We start from the raw sequence: 17,696 nt of genomic DNA, 5'->3' as shown, positions 1-17,696 counted from the left end.
GTAAGAGAAAACCCAAGCACTTTTAAATCTCCCGCGCTAAGACGGGATTGGTCGCTAGCTAACTTTTTGTCATCCAGAGCCCAATCCTATGTATACCTACTCAGAAGTAAGTCCTATTATAGTCAGTGAGGCTTAGTCCCAAGTAAGTGTGGATAGGATTTCAGCCCCAGTCAGTAACCACTATGGGATATTCTTTCTGCAGGGATTTGAGGGGAAAAGGACGCATGATGGCATCCTGGTTAAAAAGGGGAAAAGAAGCCGTTCGATTGGGGGCAGCGTGGCCGAGCGGTCTAAGGCGCTGGATTAAAACCCATTTCTTCCTGGCCCACAGGTGTGTACACATTTGGTCCCTGTTGCGTATATGCAACGTGGGGTAGAAATGGTTTAATGCTCCAGCCTCTTCGGGGGCGTGGGTTCGAATCCCACCGCTGCCAGTACTGCTATACTTAAAAAAAAATTTTTTTCTACATTTTGGGGGGACGGACGGGACGGGACAGGAAAAGATGAACTTGAGACGCTGAAAGGTGAGCATTTTAAGAGAACGAGAGTTTTATGCGTAGAAAACGGAGAGGTGAATTTGTGGTCCATTGTTTGCAAGCAGCAAACCCCCGATGGCCCAGCCCCCAAATCCTCTTCTCCAGGCATTCCGTTCTGAGAAGCCCGCAAGACATCAGCTCTGCCTTGCAGTTCCTTGTCTCCTCCTCCGCGAGCAATTGGCCTTCCGCGGTAGAATGCCTCTAGTCAAGCAGGCTCCACTTAGGTCTAATGACCCACTAATAGGCCCGTCCTCTTCCTTTAATTGGTCCAACCCCTTCTGAAAGCTGTCCAACCCGGGGGAATCAGCACATCGCGGGGAACCAAATGCTATAAATTAACTCTGAAAGGGAAGACGGTGAAAGCTGTTTCCTTTTTTCTTCTTCTTGAATCGACAGATAATCAGTCTAATTTTGTCTCCTTTTTTAATAGGCTTTTTAAAAAGGCTGCAATCCTATACACACTTATAGGGAGTAAGTGTCATTGAATTTAGTGAGGCTTACTTCTGAATAAACATGCATAGATTGCACATTCTCCAAATGTGCCTCTTGCGGCTCCTTGAGACCTCTTCGGGGGGCTCTTCGAGCACTCCATAAGTGGCCACCACCAGCTTGGTGCTGTACCACTCTGTACATGCACTGGCGCTATGGGGCTCCTTGAGGCTGCAATCTTATCTATACATTCCTGGAAGTAAGCTCCACTGACTATAATCGGACTGACTTCCGATTAGACAGGCATAGGTTGGGCTCAGGCTACATTCCTATCCACACTTTCCTGGGAGTAAGCTCCATTGACTATAATGGAACTTACTCCTAAGAAGACAGACATAGAATTGGGTTCTGAAACTCTGCACAGGGCTCCCCAGACTCCATCGAGGAGTAAAAAAGGCTGGGAAATGGAGTAGCTGGAGAATCTCTGCTCAAAACCTCTTCCAACACACCTGGGGTATTGAGGTTGTTGCTTTGTGTAGTGAACGCTGTCGCCCGCCTAGGGATTTTTTTTTTTTTCTATGCAGTGTTATGGCCCCTTCCTGGGGAGATAAACGCAGCTTAGTGGCCTCATTTTTAAGCACAATCCTTTTCTACCAAAAGTAACAAGCCTCCCCGTCGGGGAATCGAACCCCGGTCTCCCGCGTGACAGGCGGGGATACTTACCACTATACTAACGAGGAAGAGCTGTAGGTCGTTTTTTCATCAGACCCTTTTGATGATGCTGAATTCCGTTTGGCGTGTGCTGTTTGGCCTCTTGACCAATTGGCAACTGCATGGAAACAAGTCGCTGAAATGGAGCTCCCGGCTCCGCCTCTTCATCCTGTCTTTTAAGGACTGCATCCCGCCGAGAAGGCAGCATCTTGCCCTTTCCGCACCAGACATCATCATATACGCAATAACTATAACAACTTCTCGTATGTTCACTTGCACCCTCCCATCCTGGTAGACCACCCCATGTAGGCTCGCTTGCAAGGAAACCCCACCCACTCCCGTCCGTGTACCTTAAAGCGCAGTTGAACTCTAGCTTTAACCATGAGGTTTTTGTGATCCACGAAGAATCTAATACAAATCAATTACTCAAATTTTTGTGAGTGTCCTGTTCATTTTCGAGGGTGGAAGGGGGGTGGTCAGTTCCGCAGCGTTTCAATGGTTTTAGTGTCACGCGGTGCAACTCTATGCATGTCTACTCCGAAGTCAGCTCTATTGAGTTCAACTGGAACTTTTCATGCATGTTTGTATAGGGTTACAACCTTACAGCCCTATCCTATCCACACTTTCCTGGGAGTAAGTCCCATTGACTCGAATGGGATAATTTTGAGTAGACATGCATAGGATTGGGCTGTCAGGCTGCAATCCTATGCACACTTTCTTGGGAGTAAGCCGCACTGGCTGCAATAGACATTGCTTCTGATTTAAAGAACCATAGAAATTGGACTGCCAGAGCTCAATCCTATGCATGTCTACTTAGAAGTTATTCGCATTGTAGTCCATGGAACTTACTCTCAGGTAAGTGTGGATAGGAGTGCAGTCTTACTGGGTAAGCCTTTACTCAGGAATAAATCTCACTGAAAGTTCAGTGGGACTTTCATGCACCCCATTTTACAGTACAAGCCCAAGCATGTCTACTAAGAAGTAAGCCCCACTGATTTCAATGGGTGCCCAAAACCTACTCTTGCCCAAGATGGGAGGAATCCCCAAGGGACTCTGGCTCTTCCGTGCAGCGGAAAGAAACTCCAGGATGCCAGGACCGGGAGGCATTCTGATTGGCGGGGAGCGCTGCTTAGAACGCACCAATTAGAGAGCAGCTCCTCTTCTATAAATAGGAGGCTCTGTGGCTAGCCACCTTTCAGTCTGGGCTGGCTGTGGCGTTGAGGTAGTTGAGTCCAGGATGGTTGACTGCGGACCTGTCGTGACGGAGCTGCTGACTCAGGCGGTATCCGCCTCCAAGGAGCGCAGAGGTGTCTCGTTGGTGGCGCTGAAAAAGTCCCTGGCCGCCTCCGGCTACGATGTGGAGAAGAACAATAGTCGTATCAAGCTGGGCCTGAGGAGCCTCGTGTCCAAGGGCACCCTGGTGCAGACCAAGGGCACGGGCGCCTCCGGCTCCTTCCGGCTCGGCAAGCAGTCCGAGGCCGGGGCCAAGGGCAAGAAGCCCGCAGCAGCCGCTAAGAAGGGCAAGAAGGTGGAGACCAAGACGGCAATCAAAGCAACCTCGGCCGCAAGAGGGGCTAAGAAGGCCGCTAAGAGCCCCAAGAAGGTCAAGATCACCAAGACCAAGAAGATCACCAAGAGCCCAGCCAAAGCGCTGAAGCCCAAGGCGAAGGCCAAGCCCAAGGCCACCAACGCGAAGGTGGTCAGCAGGAAGAAGTGAAGATTTTGAATAGCTGCAGCAGCCTTTGCAATCCAACGGCTCTTTTAAGAGCCACCCAAAACCGCCCGAAAAGAGCAGAAGTCGCCCATCTGTGCTCGCCCCAAGCTGCAGTCCAGACTGCGATGTTCTGAGCCTTAGAATTGCACCCAGCGTGCGCCCCCATGTTCTTCAAGTGGTTATAAGTAAGCTCTTAACCGTACTCCACAGTGACAGTTTTCCAAACAAGTGTACTCTGTGATTCGTGCACCTCTGCTTTTTCTTTATACTAACATTGTGGGGAGGGGGGAGGGAGGAAGAACCCTAAAACCACAGTTGCCTCGGGTTAATGCTCAACGTTGCATATACGCAACATGGACCAAAGGTGCACACCTGTGTGCAGGGCAGAAATGGGTTAAGTTAGTCATGCCTATTGCAACAAATGCATAGTGTTTTTATATGAATAAAACAGCAGTATTTGCACTGCTGTTCGTTTGACGGCCTTCGCCCCCCTTCTCTGTAATTGTAGCTTTGAATTTAACAAAAAGAAAATTAAACCAAACCAGGGAAACCTACAGTCGACGAGGATGGGATTCGAACCCACGCGTGCAGAGCACAATGGATTAGCAGTCCATCGCCTTAACCACTCGGCCACCTCGTCAGCTATAGGATTTGGCATCTCCTTCATTCTCTTTTGCTTTCTTAATACTTTTTGCAAGTGATTTCCCATGTTTCATAATTTCCAATAAAAATCAGTTTTGAAGCCAACCTCTGTACACCTCACCTCCTACTGATCTTTTCTTCAGAGCTGCCCTGATGCTTCCTTTAAAGACTATTCAATCAGAGAGCTCAAGAGAACAGCTTTGTATGTAACACTTTGTGGGTTCTTTAATGGTTCGTCTCTCTTCCAGTGGGGTTTATCTCTGCCTTGGATCACACACCCAGGAATAGGATGGACATCTGGGAGAAAGAGCTTGCATTGGAATGAAGAACCTTCTTTTCTAACTCAGAACCTGCGTCTTCAGCAGTCACTGCTGATGGTCCAGGCAAAATTAACCCATTTCTGCCCAGCCCACAGGTGTACACATTTGATCCCTGTTGCGTAGATGCAACGCTGGGCTGAAATGGTTTAAACGGGCCGTGAACGATCATGCTTTTAATCAGCGACTTGTAGAAGGTTAATGGCAACTTCATAAGGTAGGGGAACAAAACGTTCATTGCTGCCGAAACCCGGGATCGAACCAGGGACCTTTAGATCTTCAGTCTAACGCTCTCCCAACTGAGCTATTTCGGCTTGTTGGAAAAGTCGTTTGATATTATTTCCAATGAAAGAACTACATTTTCACAACTGCAAAGGCGTCACTACCTAGTACAACCTATGCCTGTGCTTGATGATCATGCAAGGTGTTATTCTGCAAAGAAAAAGTAATCAGTTGTGTGAAAATAGATGGGAAGGAAACAAAAAAAAAACTTTGCAATGCATTGGCCGGGAATCGAACCCGGGCCTCCCGCGTGGCAGGCGAGAATTCTACCACTGAACCACCAATGCAGCTGTTAAAGCCGTTGTAGTCTCTTGTTAATGTAGAACTTTCAGGAGTGTGGTTGCTCCTTTCTAATGGAAAGAAACTGTCTTTTCAGAAGTGTTGGGTGTTCTCAAGCTTCCAGTCCTCAGTTCTCATAAGTCCAGTTCTCAGTCCTGCCCTACGAGTGTTCTGTTACACTTACAGCACAATCCTATGTATGTCTGGAAGTAAGTTCCATTGAGTTCAATGGGACTTACTCCCAGGAAAGTGAGCAAAGGTCTGCATCCTTACCTTCCTTTAACGCATTGCTAGAAATCAAGCATTAACCCTTGAACTCGCCTGGCCAGGCTGTTGGCTTCTGTTGCTTCATTTCCAGGCAGGCAGGCAGGCAGGCAGGCAGATGCTTCTAAATAGTAAACTCAGAAAACACTTTCTTAGGGAAAAGATAAGAGGGCGGGAGACACTAAATCAGACTGAAACTTTGACTTAAAGATGATTAGACAACTTTATGGAGACGGGGAGATCTGCCACTGGCGCTGAGCCCTGGAAAACTTAATAGACCCTCCATATGCAGGAGCAGTGTATCGTTGAAGATCAGGGGCCAGACGTCACACAACAGGGAAGGGGATGATTGACTGCAAGTCCTCTCTGGCGGGGGGGCTTCCCGGGGTCCTCTTGCTTGGCTACAATGGGAAGAGAAGGCACTGAATTCGGTGGGACTGAGGTCTGATTCATCTGTGCTCACCTTGTGTGGAACTCATCTGCTACGGTGCCTACCCTCCTCTCCCTCCTTTGGCACCTTTTGCACTCAGACTAAGAGGTTTTGCTCCTGGCTTGTTGGAGCTGTGAGCATTCTAGACCTGCACCCAGTGGCGTAGCTAGAGGGGGCAAAGCACTAAGTTGCGCAGGGAGCCTCCTCTTCGGAGCCCTTCCAGGAGGTGGGTACAAAACGGAGGCGCCTTGCCCCCCTCTAGCAACGTCACTGCCGCGCCTGCTCTCTCCTTGCTTAGGATCAGAGGCTCAGTCTGATCTTGTTCCTGGCTGTTTCTACTCGCGGAGATGCTGCAACCTTGTAACCAGCATCATCTTTGGCTAGCTGAGAAGAAAGTGGGGGAGATCCTCTTCCCCCTCCAAAAAAAAGCAGGTTCCACCGAGATTTGAACTCGGATCGCTGGATTCAAAGTCCAGAGTGCTAACCATTACACCATGGAACCACCTCCTCAGTTTAAGTTTTGCCTTTTCTCCTTGACCCAAAGATCATTACACCTGCCTGTTTCCACCAATCACAGTTGTTTTTCTCTTGAAACTGTCCTTGCAGAAAGTCAGGGAAATCTGGAGAGGACAAGCAGGCATCATCCCAATTCTAACAGTCCATTTCGGATTGGAAGAGAACTAAAAGCATGCAATGGCTGTAGCAGATTGGAGGGTGCCATGGTTGTTCAGACTCTGACACACAAAATCCCCTTTTGCTTACTTCTCCAGTGGGCTCAGTAGAGAGCTCTTCTGCGCTGGACAACTTTCTTCCTGGTTTCTTGGACACAGATTTGCTCTGCTGGATCTGCAGGGTCCTAGGCAGACCAGGTCAGGCAGGTGCCCTGGAGAAGTGCCCAGGCAGGACACAAAAGCAGGCCAGGCCAATACAACTCATCTTGAACAGCAATTTCCTACCTTTTTCTTCTCCCAGGACACTGATCTCTATGCCTCTTGTGATGTCACTTCCAGGAATCTCTTCTGGGTTCTGCAGCTGTTTCTATAGCAACTGTCTCTACTAGTGACAAACTATCTCTTCCTCCGCTTGCAGTAAGTATAAGACAGTTGCCCCAGAAACACAGCTGCCAAACCTAGAAGAGTTTTTGAGTGCTTTCCAACCGCTGTGTTCCAAACTCCTGCAGCACACCTGCGCACCATTCACAGCACACCAATGTACAGTAGCACACCTGGTCTTGAGGGTCAGAATAACCATAACATCATCCCCAGTAGTTTGCCAAGTGGATGGCAAAATATGCCTGTGCCTAGGGGGCTTGCAACCTGCACTTCAACACAGAGGGATAATACCTGGGGGGGGGGGTAAACAGGAGAAGCATGTCTGTTCATTGAGAAGTGCTGTGATTGTGTGAGATCTCAGTTGAGAGCTGCATCAAAAATGACGTCCATTTTTGATAGGGCCATCCACCCTAATCGATGTTCTGTAAGGTCATGCACATTGGAGCAAAAAATCAAAACTTTAGATATAAGCTGATGGGTTCTGAGCTGTCTGTGACAGATCAGGAGAGAGATCTTGGGGGGGGGGTGGACAAGTTGATGAAAGTGTCGACCAATGTGCGGCGGCAGTGAAGAAGGCCAATTCTATGCTTGGGATCATTAGGAAGGGTATTGAGAACAAAATGGCTAATATTATAATGCCGTTGTACAAATCGATGGTAAGGCCACACTTGGAATATTGTGTCCAGTTCTGGTCACCACATCTCAAAAAGGACATAGTGGAAATGGAAAAGGTGCAAAAGAGAGTGACTAAGATGATTATGGGGCTGGGGCACCTTCCTTATGAGGAAAGGCTACGGCGTTTGGGCCTCTTCAGCCTAGAAAAGAGGCGCCTGAGGGGGGATGAGACATACAAAATTATGCAGGGGATGGACAGAGTGGATAGGGAGCTGCTCTTTACACTCTCACATAACACCAGAACCAGGGGACATCCACTAAAATTGAGTGTTGGGAGGGTTAGGACAGACAAAAGAAAATATTTCTTTACTCAGCGTGTGGTCGGTTTGTGGAACTCCTTGCCACAGGGTGTGGTGATGGCATCTGACCTGGATGCCTCTAAAAGGGGATTGGACAAGTTTCTGGAGGAAAAATCCATTACGGGGTACAAGCCATGACGTACAACCTCCTGATTTTAGAAATGGGCTATGTCAGAATGCCAGATGCATGGGAGGGCACCAGGATGCAGGTCTCTTGTTATCTGGTGTGCTCCCTGGAGCATTTTGCGGGCCGCTGTGAGATACAGGAAGCTGGACTAGATGGGCCTATGGCCTGATCCAGTGGGGCTGTTCTTATGTTCTTTATGATGGTAGCAGCTCAGAACATTTTCCAGCAGTTAGGAACCCTACAGCTACTCCAGGTCCTGTTTCTTGCCACATGGTTGTATACTGAGATCACCTGCAGTACCCATTAAACAAAGTCTGATGTTCTGCAGTCATTGTTTTAGCTGGCACGGACCACACAGAAATATCCAGTTTAGCAGTAACAGGGATTGCTAGCCCCCAATTTGCCCAGCAGCTCCCCCAGGCAACTGAATAATACATCAGTTCTGTTGTGAACACTGTTTTATTAAATATTGACATCTTTCCAAATAGCTGTCATAGCAAAATCCAGAACAGAGCAGTAACATTTTATTGCTTCCCTAGGATCTCTGCTCGAGGACCTGAACAGCACGTAACAAATGCCGCCCCCCCCAAAGGACTGAAACCCTTTTCCCTAGCAAGTCGGTTTATGCATCCAGGTGCTTCTCGATTCCCCCTTTCTTCATGCCGGTCACCACCCAGAGGCTCAGTGTCCAAAGTGAAGGAAAACACAGTTGTAGGTTTTCTGGGTGGGGCTCTGCCAAAGTGAGGATGCACCTCTTCTTTGCCTCACCTCTTACATGACTGAAGCTCAAGCTAATTAACCTTTATTTAAAATGACACCTGCACTGAAAAACAAGTAGAGCAGCTGGGGAGAAAATCCTGCTATGAAAAGCAGAAACCCTACTATCAGTTGTATTGCTACTCAGGTGGTAGCAGGGGCAGCAGCAGCAGCTTTCCGCTCCATAACTTTAACTAAGTTGACTGTATGTGGTGCTGGTAGAACCAGAGACTTCGAATTATATACACACCCACACACACCCTTTTTCGGAATGCCTTGGCAGATTAAGGTTATAAATGAGCCTGTTGCATTGCGTGCTTGTGATAACATCAAGAAATGATCGTTCATTTCCACAGAATTCTGAACAATTTCAGTTTTAATACTTTAGAAGTGTTTAATTTACACTGAGGTCTGCACACCCTTTTTGAGTGCAGAATCTACATGGTTTTTTCTGTGTAAGTAATATTTGGAATAGAGATGGTTGAAATAAAGGAAAGGAATCAGGCAGCACAGAGAACAATATGGTGATGGCAGAAACAGAGGAGAGAAAAGAATGCGCCCCCCTCCCTGGTTATTTACATATTTAAAATAAGAGTGCCTGCATTTTCAGTACTGATACTTACAGTTAGAAATTTATGTTGAAAAGAAAAACTCCCAATCCTTCCCCAGAATTGTGGGGTAGCAACTAATTCCAATAGCACAACTACTATCTGAAACTATGCCAATTCCTAAACTGCTCTGCTTTCACGAAACTGAACAAATGCATGCTTAATCTGAAGTTCTTCCAGCACAGGTTCAGTGAAGCAGCCAGGAACAAGCCCCATTCATTTCACTATGGTTTAGTACAGATGTCCACAATATCTTGTGCCCCAAACCACAACCATAAGCCCATCACCTATCTGAAGGCACTTTCTGCCAGAAGTCCCATTTGCTGCTCCTGCCTATGCCTGATGCTTCTTGTTCTTCTCCCTTTTTTCCAGAAAAGATAAGGCAACTATGACAAAAAAAAAAGCTCTTGGATAAAGAGTCCCCCAGCACATAAGGATGTCCTCTGGTGCTGGCATGCTCAGTAAATCAACAGTCATTTCCCAGCTCAGCAAAAGAGCTAAAAGCTTAAGTCCTACTCTCTGTGTCCCACTTTGTGAAGTAAGAAGTGGCTTGGTTCTCTTCAGGGACTCAACTCTGCTCTGTACCCCTCCACCCAAAAAGGCAGGCCTGTGCCACAATCACCTCCACTAGCCCAAAGCAGGAGCTTGCACAAGAGAGTCTGAAAGTCCCTAGCACTGTTCAGAAAAAAAGTAGCCCCCAAAAGAAGATCTGTTTGGAGGCTGGTGAACTCTTGCCACAGAGGAGGCCGGAGCTGAGAAGTATCTAGTGAACCGTTCTCTCTTTCTGCCTCTGGTAATCTGGAAGGGAAGTGAGAAACAGAATGAATATCAAAGCAGTCCTGCTGGATGGGGTCCAAAGGAACCCTATTGCCCCACAGAAGGCCCGCCCCCCAGCTGCCTCTGGGAAACCTCACAAGCAGGACAGGAGGGCATACTTCTCCCCTACAGCTGGCATTCAGAGGCATTCTGCTGGAGGTTAGCTAAAGCCATCATGACTAGTTGCCAGTGACAGACTTGGTCTCCATGAATATGTTCAATCACCCCCTTTTAAAGCCACACCTTGCAGTAATGAATTCCACAAACCAACAATGCACTGTGTGAAGCATCCCCTCAGTTTGTCTAGCCTGAATCTCTCATCAATCGGTTTCAATAGATAACCCCCTGCTTTACTCCTAGTGAAGTGGCCTCCCTTTTTCTCTCTCTCCACCATACATAATTTTGTAAGCCTCAATCATGTCCCTGCATAGCTGCTTTTTTCCAAGCTAAAAAGCCCCAAACATTTTAGCCTTTTCTTGTTATGGTTATCCAGCTCTCCAATCATTTTGGCTGCCTTCTTTTACACTTATTCCAGTTCTCCACTTTCCTTTTCCAGGTGTGGCAAAAAGAAATGTACAGAGCATTCCAAATGAGACTACACCATAGGTCTGGAAGACCTTAACAAATGATGCCCCCTGCCCAAGACAGCTTTCTGCTTACCACAGTGGCCAACTGGATACTCCAATGGGAAGCCCACCAGCTAGAGGTGATGACAAAAGACCCCCCCCCAATATTTTGCCTCTGAACAGGGAGGCAACACTGAACTATCGTGCCTAGAAGCTGTTTAAAGCAAACTATAAGATGGAAGGTGATTCTGCCAACTGCATTTTTATGGAAATTATTACTACCAAAATCTGACTAGGGGGATAAGGTGTTCTTTTTAGGTCAGTAATACATTTATGGTGTGGCTTTGTGTATGCTATTCAATCCAAGTCAATCCCACCTATAAAAGTAGGAATAATAGTGATTTGTATTGCAGAGCTGTTGCAAGGGCAAAGAGCAATGAACCGCCAAACATTTGATATGTTTTAACATCAGCTACGGATTTTACAGAGTAGCAGCAGAACTTACTATAAGGAAAGAAACGAACTCTCATGATGATCTCCCTAGCAGTTTTCAGGATCTCCACAGCCTGGGTAAAAGACACAAAACAAGGGAACAGTTGAACTCCAAATGGTATCTCATTGCGCCATATTAATGAATATCCCTGCTTTCCTTTAGAACTCTGGGCAGTACATCTACAAACCAATCTATTGATTTATTTTGTTATATGAGCTGCATTGTGAACTTTGTGTCAAAAGGCGGCATTTAAACATTCTTACTACAGTTCTCAGGCAGGACTCCATCCACAGAGGAGTGAAATTCTAATTAAGCAAAAAGGCAGTCCATATCATTTGGGGATAGTGAGCATTTCCTGTGTACATACATGGCACATGGTGCCCTCCAAATGTATTTACAAGAATTCTCATACATAATTGAAGCCTAATACAGCGGATATCAGACTTTTTGGTCTCTGAAGCCTTTTATGCTCCTAAATTGAGACTCTGGGCACCACAGAGTGCCTGTGTGGAGTGCAGCAGCCCCACAAAGATGGCAGCCACTTATGGAGTGCACATTGAGCCCTTGACGGGGTCTCCCAGGGCTCTTAGAAGCACATTTTGAAAAACACTGGTCAAATATTTAATATTGCCCTCCAAAGGACGAGAGATTTATAGGCATAGCAAATAAGAATCTACGGTGTTCCTCCTTTGCCAGTGAACAACTTGCTTGCCTACTCTTCATCAAATAGATTGCCAAATTAGAAATGTGGCTCAACGTATTATGTGAGTCATCATCTATTATTAAAAGGCACAGGTCAAGAGGCAAACCACATAAACATGCAACAAAAAGATCTGAGGCATTCTGGAACCTGTTGTAGTCTACTTAGTAGTAAGTACATTTAAAAAAAATGCACATACTACACAGACTTAATTATTTTATTTTAATTTTTTAAAGACAGTATTTATTTAAATGATTTATATCCTGCCTTTCTCTCTGAATAAGCAGAGTGCCATTGTTAGCGTAACAAAAGTTAAAGTTAAAATACAATGCTAAGAGCAGTAACAAGACAGGGTGGGGCTTTCTGGGCCCACCCTGAATTCTGCCCTTGCAAAAGGCACTGGACAGGCCCAGACCTGTGGAACTCCAACAAAGTGGCTGCAGCGTGTGCTTTCAAGGCTGTGTCTCACACCTGACTACTATACTTACCTACCCTAAATGTAGAAGGACCTCTCCCCAGACAAAGTTCCCAACAAGAGGAAGACATCTCACCTTGCTATGCTCAATGTCCTGGAAATCTACATCATTAACTGCGAGAACTTGGTCTCCTTCCTGCAGTCCTGCTCGATGCGCATCTGACTCTGGGATCACCTGAAGACAGAAGAGGGAAGACAGAAGTCAGTCAAAACCACAGCCATATCTTGCTAAACACCACCATTTCACCAATTCCTGGGCAGATCAGTCCCCAAGCCTCAGAATTAAGTAAAAGTGATTTGAATCCGCTTCTGGTTTTCAATTGTGAAACCAGGAGTGGGTTCCAATTGCTATTTTTACTCATTTGAGGCTTGGGGAGCCCTGTGGAGGCATCCGTGGGGCTCCCTGCACCCTCCCTCCAGAAGGCCAGCGCTGCCAGAGTAAGTGTTTAAAAGTGTTTCTGGGGGGAAGAAAATGTGGCAATCCTAAAATAAACACTGGTGCTGCCAGAGGTAGTCTGGCACTGCCACTGTCCCTGGTAGCTGCGTGATCCTGGGGATCACACTGCTGCTGCCACCCCCCTTAAGGGGTTAGAGATGAGTGCTTTCTGACAGGTAGATTGAGACCCACTAGTTTGGGAATCACTGGTTAAAAAACCTCTATAAAACTTATATTAATGGAAGTTAAACTGAAGGAAATCAAGTTTTTATAAAAGATTTATTTGTCGAACATGATAAGGCTATAAGCTGTACATCAAAGTAAGTTAATACATGTTAACATTGGTACATATAAGTAGTTTACTTGTTAAAAAAAAATATCAGAAGCAGCCATCCAGACCACTGAGACAAGAGATCTTGTCTCCTGACGTACCTTAGAGATAAATATTCCCAGCTGAGATGCTTTTCCTCCTCTTATGTTAAACCCGAGCTAGGAAGGAAATGAAAGGTATGAAGAGGTTGGAGACAAGGAATTGTAATATTCAACATGTAATTTGTTTTCTCGATTCTTTTTTCTTCCTAACCCTATGGAGGGTTTTGGCAACAGGGATTCATCTCCTCTTTCTATCCCTACTGTAACTCACAGTCTATGGAGTACTGAGGGTTATAACAACAAACAGATTGACGGAGTAAGTCTTGCCTGGTAAATTTGAAAATTTTCCTTTCAAAAATATCTATTTAGAAGTATCCTCAACATCACCTTTCTATAACTACCAGTTATGATTTGGGAAAATGTGCTAATTCTGCACACTCTTCACTTTTGCTAACAGATAAACAAAGCTTGTCCCAAGAAAGGAAACCTGACTTACTCTTTATTAAAAAAAAGAATCTCTACTCTGTTCTAACCAACTCAGCCCTCTCCCCAACCCCAACCCCAAATTGCTAGCCAACCAGCTCACTATTCTGCATATGCTACAGAATACACCCTTTGATCAAAATTATTAATGCTGCCAGTTTCCTGGTCTCACAGTCAGGCACTTGGCTGCTTATAGGGCTTGAACACAGTGTGGTTGCTCTGGAAAGGGTACAAAAGACCCTCCAAGGATAAGAAACATTTCTGCTGAGAAACCCAGTTAACCAATATGTAAGATGCCTCCGTGATATTGAAGCATTCCCCCTTAGTCGCAGTTTCATTTGGGGTTGGTCAAACCTCACCTGAGCCCCTGGAGGCTTCTTCAGCACAATGGTACGAGGCAGAAACTGGGTCAGCTCATTGTTATAATCAGAATGGTAAATTCTCTAGGGAAAACCAAACATACAAATATAACTCATTCCACTCAGGAAATGTTACACCAATGGAGTTCATTGCACAATACTATAGTTCTGTTCTGAAAAGACCAAGCACAGCACTTGCTAAGTAACAAATCACAAATTCGCTCTTATTCTATTTCAAACCTTACAAGCAAACACCAGTGAGGTGTGTGGACCTTAATGGATGTGAGGACCTTAAAATTAGACACAGCTTGGACTATGAGGCTACCACCATAACCCGATAAGAATCTGCAGTTACATACCTCGTGGGGAGGAATCCAGGTTGGGGGGCTCTCGTAGGGAGGCAGGAACACCACAGGGTAATCATCGTATGGGATTCGGCCACTACTGCCACCTCCTCCAATATCCATTTTGGGGCCAAAGCAGTGCTGGAAAAATACAACAGACATTTCCTAGAGTGAGCTGTCATGCCTGAGAAGAGAAAGTAGCATAGGTGCCTTCTTCAATACACCCTCCCCCCCAAAAAAAGCTTCAAGGCAGAGCAGAATTTATGAAAACTGCTCCCTCCCTTTTTCCAGGTTGGTGATCTGAATTCCTAGCACCCTATGGGTAGACCACAGCTGTGCTACAAGGAGGGATCTGAAAGCCTTAGGAATGAACCTCAACAGGTGCGAAACCCTGGCCTCTGAGTGGCCTGCTTGGAGGCAGGCTGTGCAGCATGGCCTTTCCCAGTTTGAAGAGACACTTGGCCAACAGTCTGAGGCTAAGAGGCAAAGAAGGAAGGCCCATAGCCAGGGAGACAGACCAGGGACAGACTACACTTGCTCCCAGTGTGGAAGGGATTGTCACTCCCAAATCGGCCTTTTCAGCCACACTAGACGCTGTGCCAGAACCACCATTCAGAGTGATACCATAGTCTCTCGAGACTGAAGGTTGCCAAGTGATCTGAATTCACAAAAAATATGAATGTACAAGGAGCCCTGCTGGATCAGGCCAAAGGCAGCTTTCTGTGGCCCACCAAAGAGATAAAAGGTAAATGAAGTATATGGCTTTCCCCCAGCACAGAGAGTTGGTGAGGGAATAACTTCCCACCACACAGCTTCAAAGAGCACAGCAGCTCTCTCAGCCATAATGTGGTGGTGGGGGACGATGACGACACAACAGCAACTTGGTTTTGTTTGGGTCCTAATTTCTCAGGCAGAAAGACACAGCCAGGTCTGGGTTTAATCTCTATTTCTTCACACCAGGGATGGACACTCGACTCAAAATGACTCCTTGAGTTGCCAAAAATGCTGGTTTTGGCGACTCAAGTCATGGACGTCACTGACTTTACTTGTGGCCACTGACCTGCAAAAGAGTCATGAATTGAATAGCCTTGTCCCTATCTGGAGAGAGAGTTTTCTTGCTTGCTTTTTTTGACCGTGTGGACGGTCCAGAAGTTGGAATTCAGACTTCAGACAAAAGCAAATGTTCAAAAATGAGAGTTTCTGTGAGGAAGAAAATGGGGCAACCCTAGAATAAACATACTGGGGAAAGCACCTGGGCACACAACAGAATGGTGTTTGTTAAACCATTTGTGTGAGATCCAAGCCTTTGAATCTTGAAACTGAGTGTCGGGAGAGTCAAAACAGACAAAAGAAACACTTTTGGACCCAGCGTGTGATTCGCATGTGGAACTCCTTGCCACAAGATGTGGTGGTGAGAGGAAGGCGGGTGGTTCCAGGAGGCAGGGGTTGAGGGCAACAGGAAGGCTTGGGGGGGGGGGCTCAAGGGCTCCTTTCTTCAGGGGACCTGAAGTGTTTCGCGGGTCAGCGTCTGCTGCACAACCCTGGTCCATCCTGCTGCTGCTCGGCCACTCAGTGCTCCCAGGGGCTGACCAGACTTCCAGCGCCTCCCCTCAGCCCAGTCCCAGCAGCACTCCAGGCTGACCTCCCCCCAGGCGGTCTGGGCCTGCTCTCTGCAGCCCCCACCGATCCGGGTCAGGACCCCCTTCCCAACCCCCCTCCAGGAGGGAGGGAGAGAGAGAGGGAGGGTGCGTCCCCCGCTCCCAGTTGAGGCAAAGCCCCCACAGCCTGACACGCTGCCGGCGGGGAGGGGAGGGGCGGGACAGGACAGGCGCAGGGCGCTTCAGCCTCGCCCCAGGCCCCCCGGGGCCCCGCTTGCAACCGCCGGGCGGCATCCTCCACCCCAGGGCCCGCCCGCCCGCCCCGTCGCCTTACCTGGCAGCGACTGACACCCCACTTCCGGCTCAGCCGCACTGCCCCCTACCCGCTGCCTGTGGGAGGCCCCGCCCCGGAAGTACGGCTCGGGCCCTGCCCACTCACTCAGCGTGTCACTAGCCCCGCCCATTTGTAGTCTTTGAACTCGGAAGGGTCTCTCATCCACCCAAGTGGACTGGAGCAGTTCGTGGGGCTGCTGAGGTCTTGGCTGCGGCCACGTGGCTTCTGGGACAAGATGCTGCAGCGTGGAAGCAGGACCCCCCACTGCACTGCTGACCCCTGTGCAGACGGCGAGGGAAACATGCCCCCCCAGGCCACCTGCCTGTCCTGATCCAGTCCGGTGCAGGAAGAGTGCTCTTGACCAGAAGCTCTGTCCTCAGGTGTCCTTGTGACGCATGGTGCATACATCCTGAGGCTGAATTGGTGCCTGTGGCTGGGTGTATAGTTCCCCCCCCCACTGGTCTTGACCCCAGCACCCCCCTGCTCAGCTCACCCTGGGGGTTTCTCTGGCTGCCAGAGGTAGGGGACTCTTGGGATTTGCCTTCACAGCTTTCTCCTTGGAGGGGGCAGGAGCGGCCCTTCTGTGTTTTTCTCAAGAGAGGTCTTTGGTGGGGGGTCTCCCTTTCCGACACTTATCTCATGAATTTTGTGCTGCAGAATATCCAAGTATGTCTTTCCCACTCATCGTCCTGTTAGTCTGGGAGTTTCCAGCCTTCCACATGGGTGTTTGACCATGTCGCAGTCACAAAACCCACATGGTTCTTGGCATCCAGGAGTTTGTTGAGTGAGATGCATCTGAGGCTGACTTCTTGGGGTGCCTTCCTCACATCTCCTCCAGTTGGTTTTGGTGTCAAAAGATGGTAACCTGCCCTTTGGTGGGCTCCATGACCAGCTGCTCTAAGGCCTGTCAGATCTTTCCCGCATGAAAGGAGCATGAATTGGCCCCATCAAGGGGAAAACAATTGAGGTCCCCCAGGATCGTGACAGCATCTCTCATGAACTCATCCCGGGTTGGCTTCCACGTCTCAAGATCTCCTTCAGATTTTTGATCTTGAGGACAACAGCATGCCCTTGCTATCCCCTCACTCCTAGGGCCTGGTGATTTGACCCACAGTGATTTTGTGATGGAGTTGCACCCCCTTCAATCTCTGCTGATTCTACCAGAATAGCACAGACAACATACATGGCCACCTCACCTCCAATGCACCCCTCCCTGTCCCTCCTATAGTTTGTAGCCTGGAACTGTGGTATCTCACTGGTTCCCTACATTCCACCAGGTTTCCATCAATTTGAAAAGTGTGCATCTGAGCAGGTGCAGAGTTCCTTTCTCTTGCTACTGAATTACGCATGAGAAGCAGAAGCCAGGCTCTTTTCAGGCCATTTTGTTACAACAAAAAGGCCACAAAACCAGTTCCTATAACAAAAGACACAAAAAAATGACTCTGGGTTCAAAAGTGCTCCTAATCAAATGCAGAGCCTCACTTCTGGAACTGGAAAGATGATGAAGTTGGAAGGGGATGTACAAGGCCATCCAGTCCAACCCCCTGGGTGTAGCAGGAAATCCTCCTACCTAGAGCATTTCCAGCAGGCACCTGTTGA

The 17,696-nt window shown here is 47.7% G+C and overlaps 2 protein-coding genes and 6 non-coding genes across 8 annotated transcripts; 2 read left to right on the top strand and 6 right to left on the bottom strand.

Moving 5' to 3' along the window:
* Positions 1 to 271: 271 nt before the first annotated feature.
* Positions 272 to 434, top strand: TRNAF-AAA (transfer RNA phenylalanine (anticodon AAA)). Its single transcript has 2 exons — positions 272 to 309; positions 391 to 434. It is a non-coding gene; the product is annotated as a tRNA-Phe (tRNA).
* Positions 435 to 1,633: 1,199 nt separating this feature from the next.
* TRNAD-GUC (transfer RNA aspartic acid (anticodon GUC)) lies at positions 1,634 to 1,705 on the bottom strand. Its single transcript has one exon. It is a non-coding gene; the product is annotated as a tRNA-Asp (tRNA).
* A 1,184-nt stretch (positions 1,706 to 2,889) lies between these two features.
* LOC136651665 (histone H1.3-like) lies at positions 2,890 to 4,803 on the top strand. The gene has a single exon (XM_066628267.1). The coding sequence runs from the start codon at positions 2,914 to 2,916 to the stop codon at positions 3,391 to 3,393; it is 480 nt and encodes a 159-aa protein (XP_066484364.1). The 5' UTR covers positions 2,890 to 2,913; the 3' UTR covers positions 3,394 to 4,803.
* Positions 3,949 to 4,030, bottom strand: TRNAS-GCU (transfer RNA serine (anticodon GCU)). The gene has a single exon. It is a non-coding gene; the product is annotated as a tRNA-Ser (tRNA).
* TRNAF-GAA (transfer RNA phenylalanine (anticodon GAA)) lies at positions 4,591 to 4,663 on the bottom strand. Its single transcript has one exon. It is a non-coding gene; the product is annotated as a tRNA-Phe (tRNA).
* A 44-nt stretch (positions 4,804 to 4,847) lies between the features above and the next one.
* On the bottom strand, positions 4,848 to 4,918 carry TRNAG-GCC (transfer RNA glycine (anticodon GCC)). Its single transcript has one exon. It is a non-coding gene; the product is annotated as a tRNA-Gly (tRNA).
* Positions 4,919 to 6,034: 1,116 nt separating this feature from the next.
* On the bottom strand, positions 6,035 to 6,106 carry TRNAQ-UUG (transfer RNA glutamine (anticodon UUG)). The gene has a single exon. It is a non-coding gene; the product is annotated as a tRNA-Gln (tRNA).
* Positions 6,107 to 8,197: 2,091 nt separating this feature from the next.
* Positions 8,198 to 16,167, bottom strand: PDZD11 (PDZ domain containing 11). The gene is made up of 7 exons (XM_066628378.1): positions 16,098 to 16,167; positions 14,181 to 14,306; positions 13,822 to 13,905; positions 13,040 to 13,096; positions 12,248 to 12,346; positions 11,009 to 11,069; positions 8,198 to 9,919 (listed from the first exon to the last, which is right to left on the bottom strand). The coding sequence occupies exons 2-7, from the start codon at positions 14,286 to 14,288 to the stop codon at positions 9,885 to 9,887; spliced, it is 444 nt and encodes a 147-aa protein (XP_066484475.1). The 5' UTR covers positions 14,289 to 14,306; positions 16,098 to 16,167; the 3' UTR covers positions 8,198 to 9,884.
* Positions 16,168 to 17,696: the final 1,529 nt, after the last annotated feature.

This window comes from Tiliqua scincoides, chromosome 5 (assembly GCF_035046505.1).
Source record: "Tiliqua scincoides isolate rTilSci1 chromosome 5, rTilSci1.hap2, whole genome shotgun sequence".
Lineage (NCBI taxonomy): Eukaryota > Metazoa > Chordata > Lepidosauria > Squamata > Scincidae > Tiliqua > Tiliqua scincoides.
This window is presented reverse-complemented; position numbering and strand designations above follow the sequence as displayed.

Excerpts from the sequence above, each read along its gene's own strand:
- PDZD11 (XM_066628378.1), bottom strand. The coding sequence starts at position 14,288 with ATGGATATTGGAGGAGGTGGCAGTAGTGGCCGAATCCCATACGATGAT. Across the intron at positions 13,097-13,821 it reads AGAAGCCTCCAGGGGCTCAG|CTCGGGTTTAACATAAGAGG; the intron begins GTGAGGTTTGAC and ends TTTCCTTCCTAG. Across the intron at positions 11,070-12,247 it reads AGGACATTGAGCATAGCAAG|GCTGTGGAGATCCTGAAAAC; the intron begins GTGAGATGTCTT and ends TCTTTTACCCAG.
- LOC136651665 (XM_066628267.1), top strand. The coding sequence starts at position 2,914 with ATGGTTGACTGCGGACCTGTCGTGACGGAGCTGCTGACTCAGGCGGTA.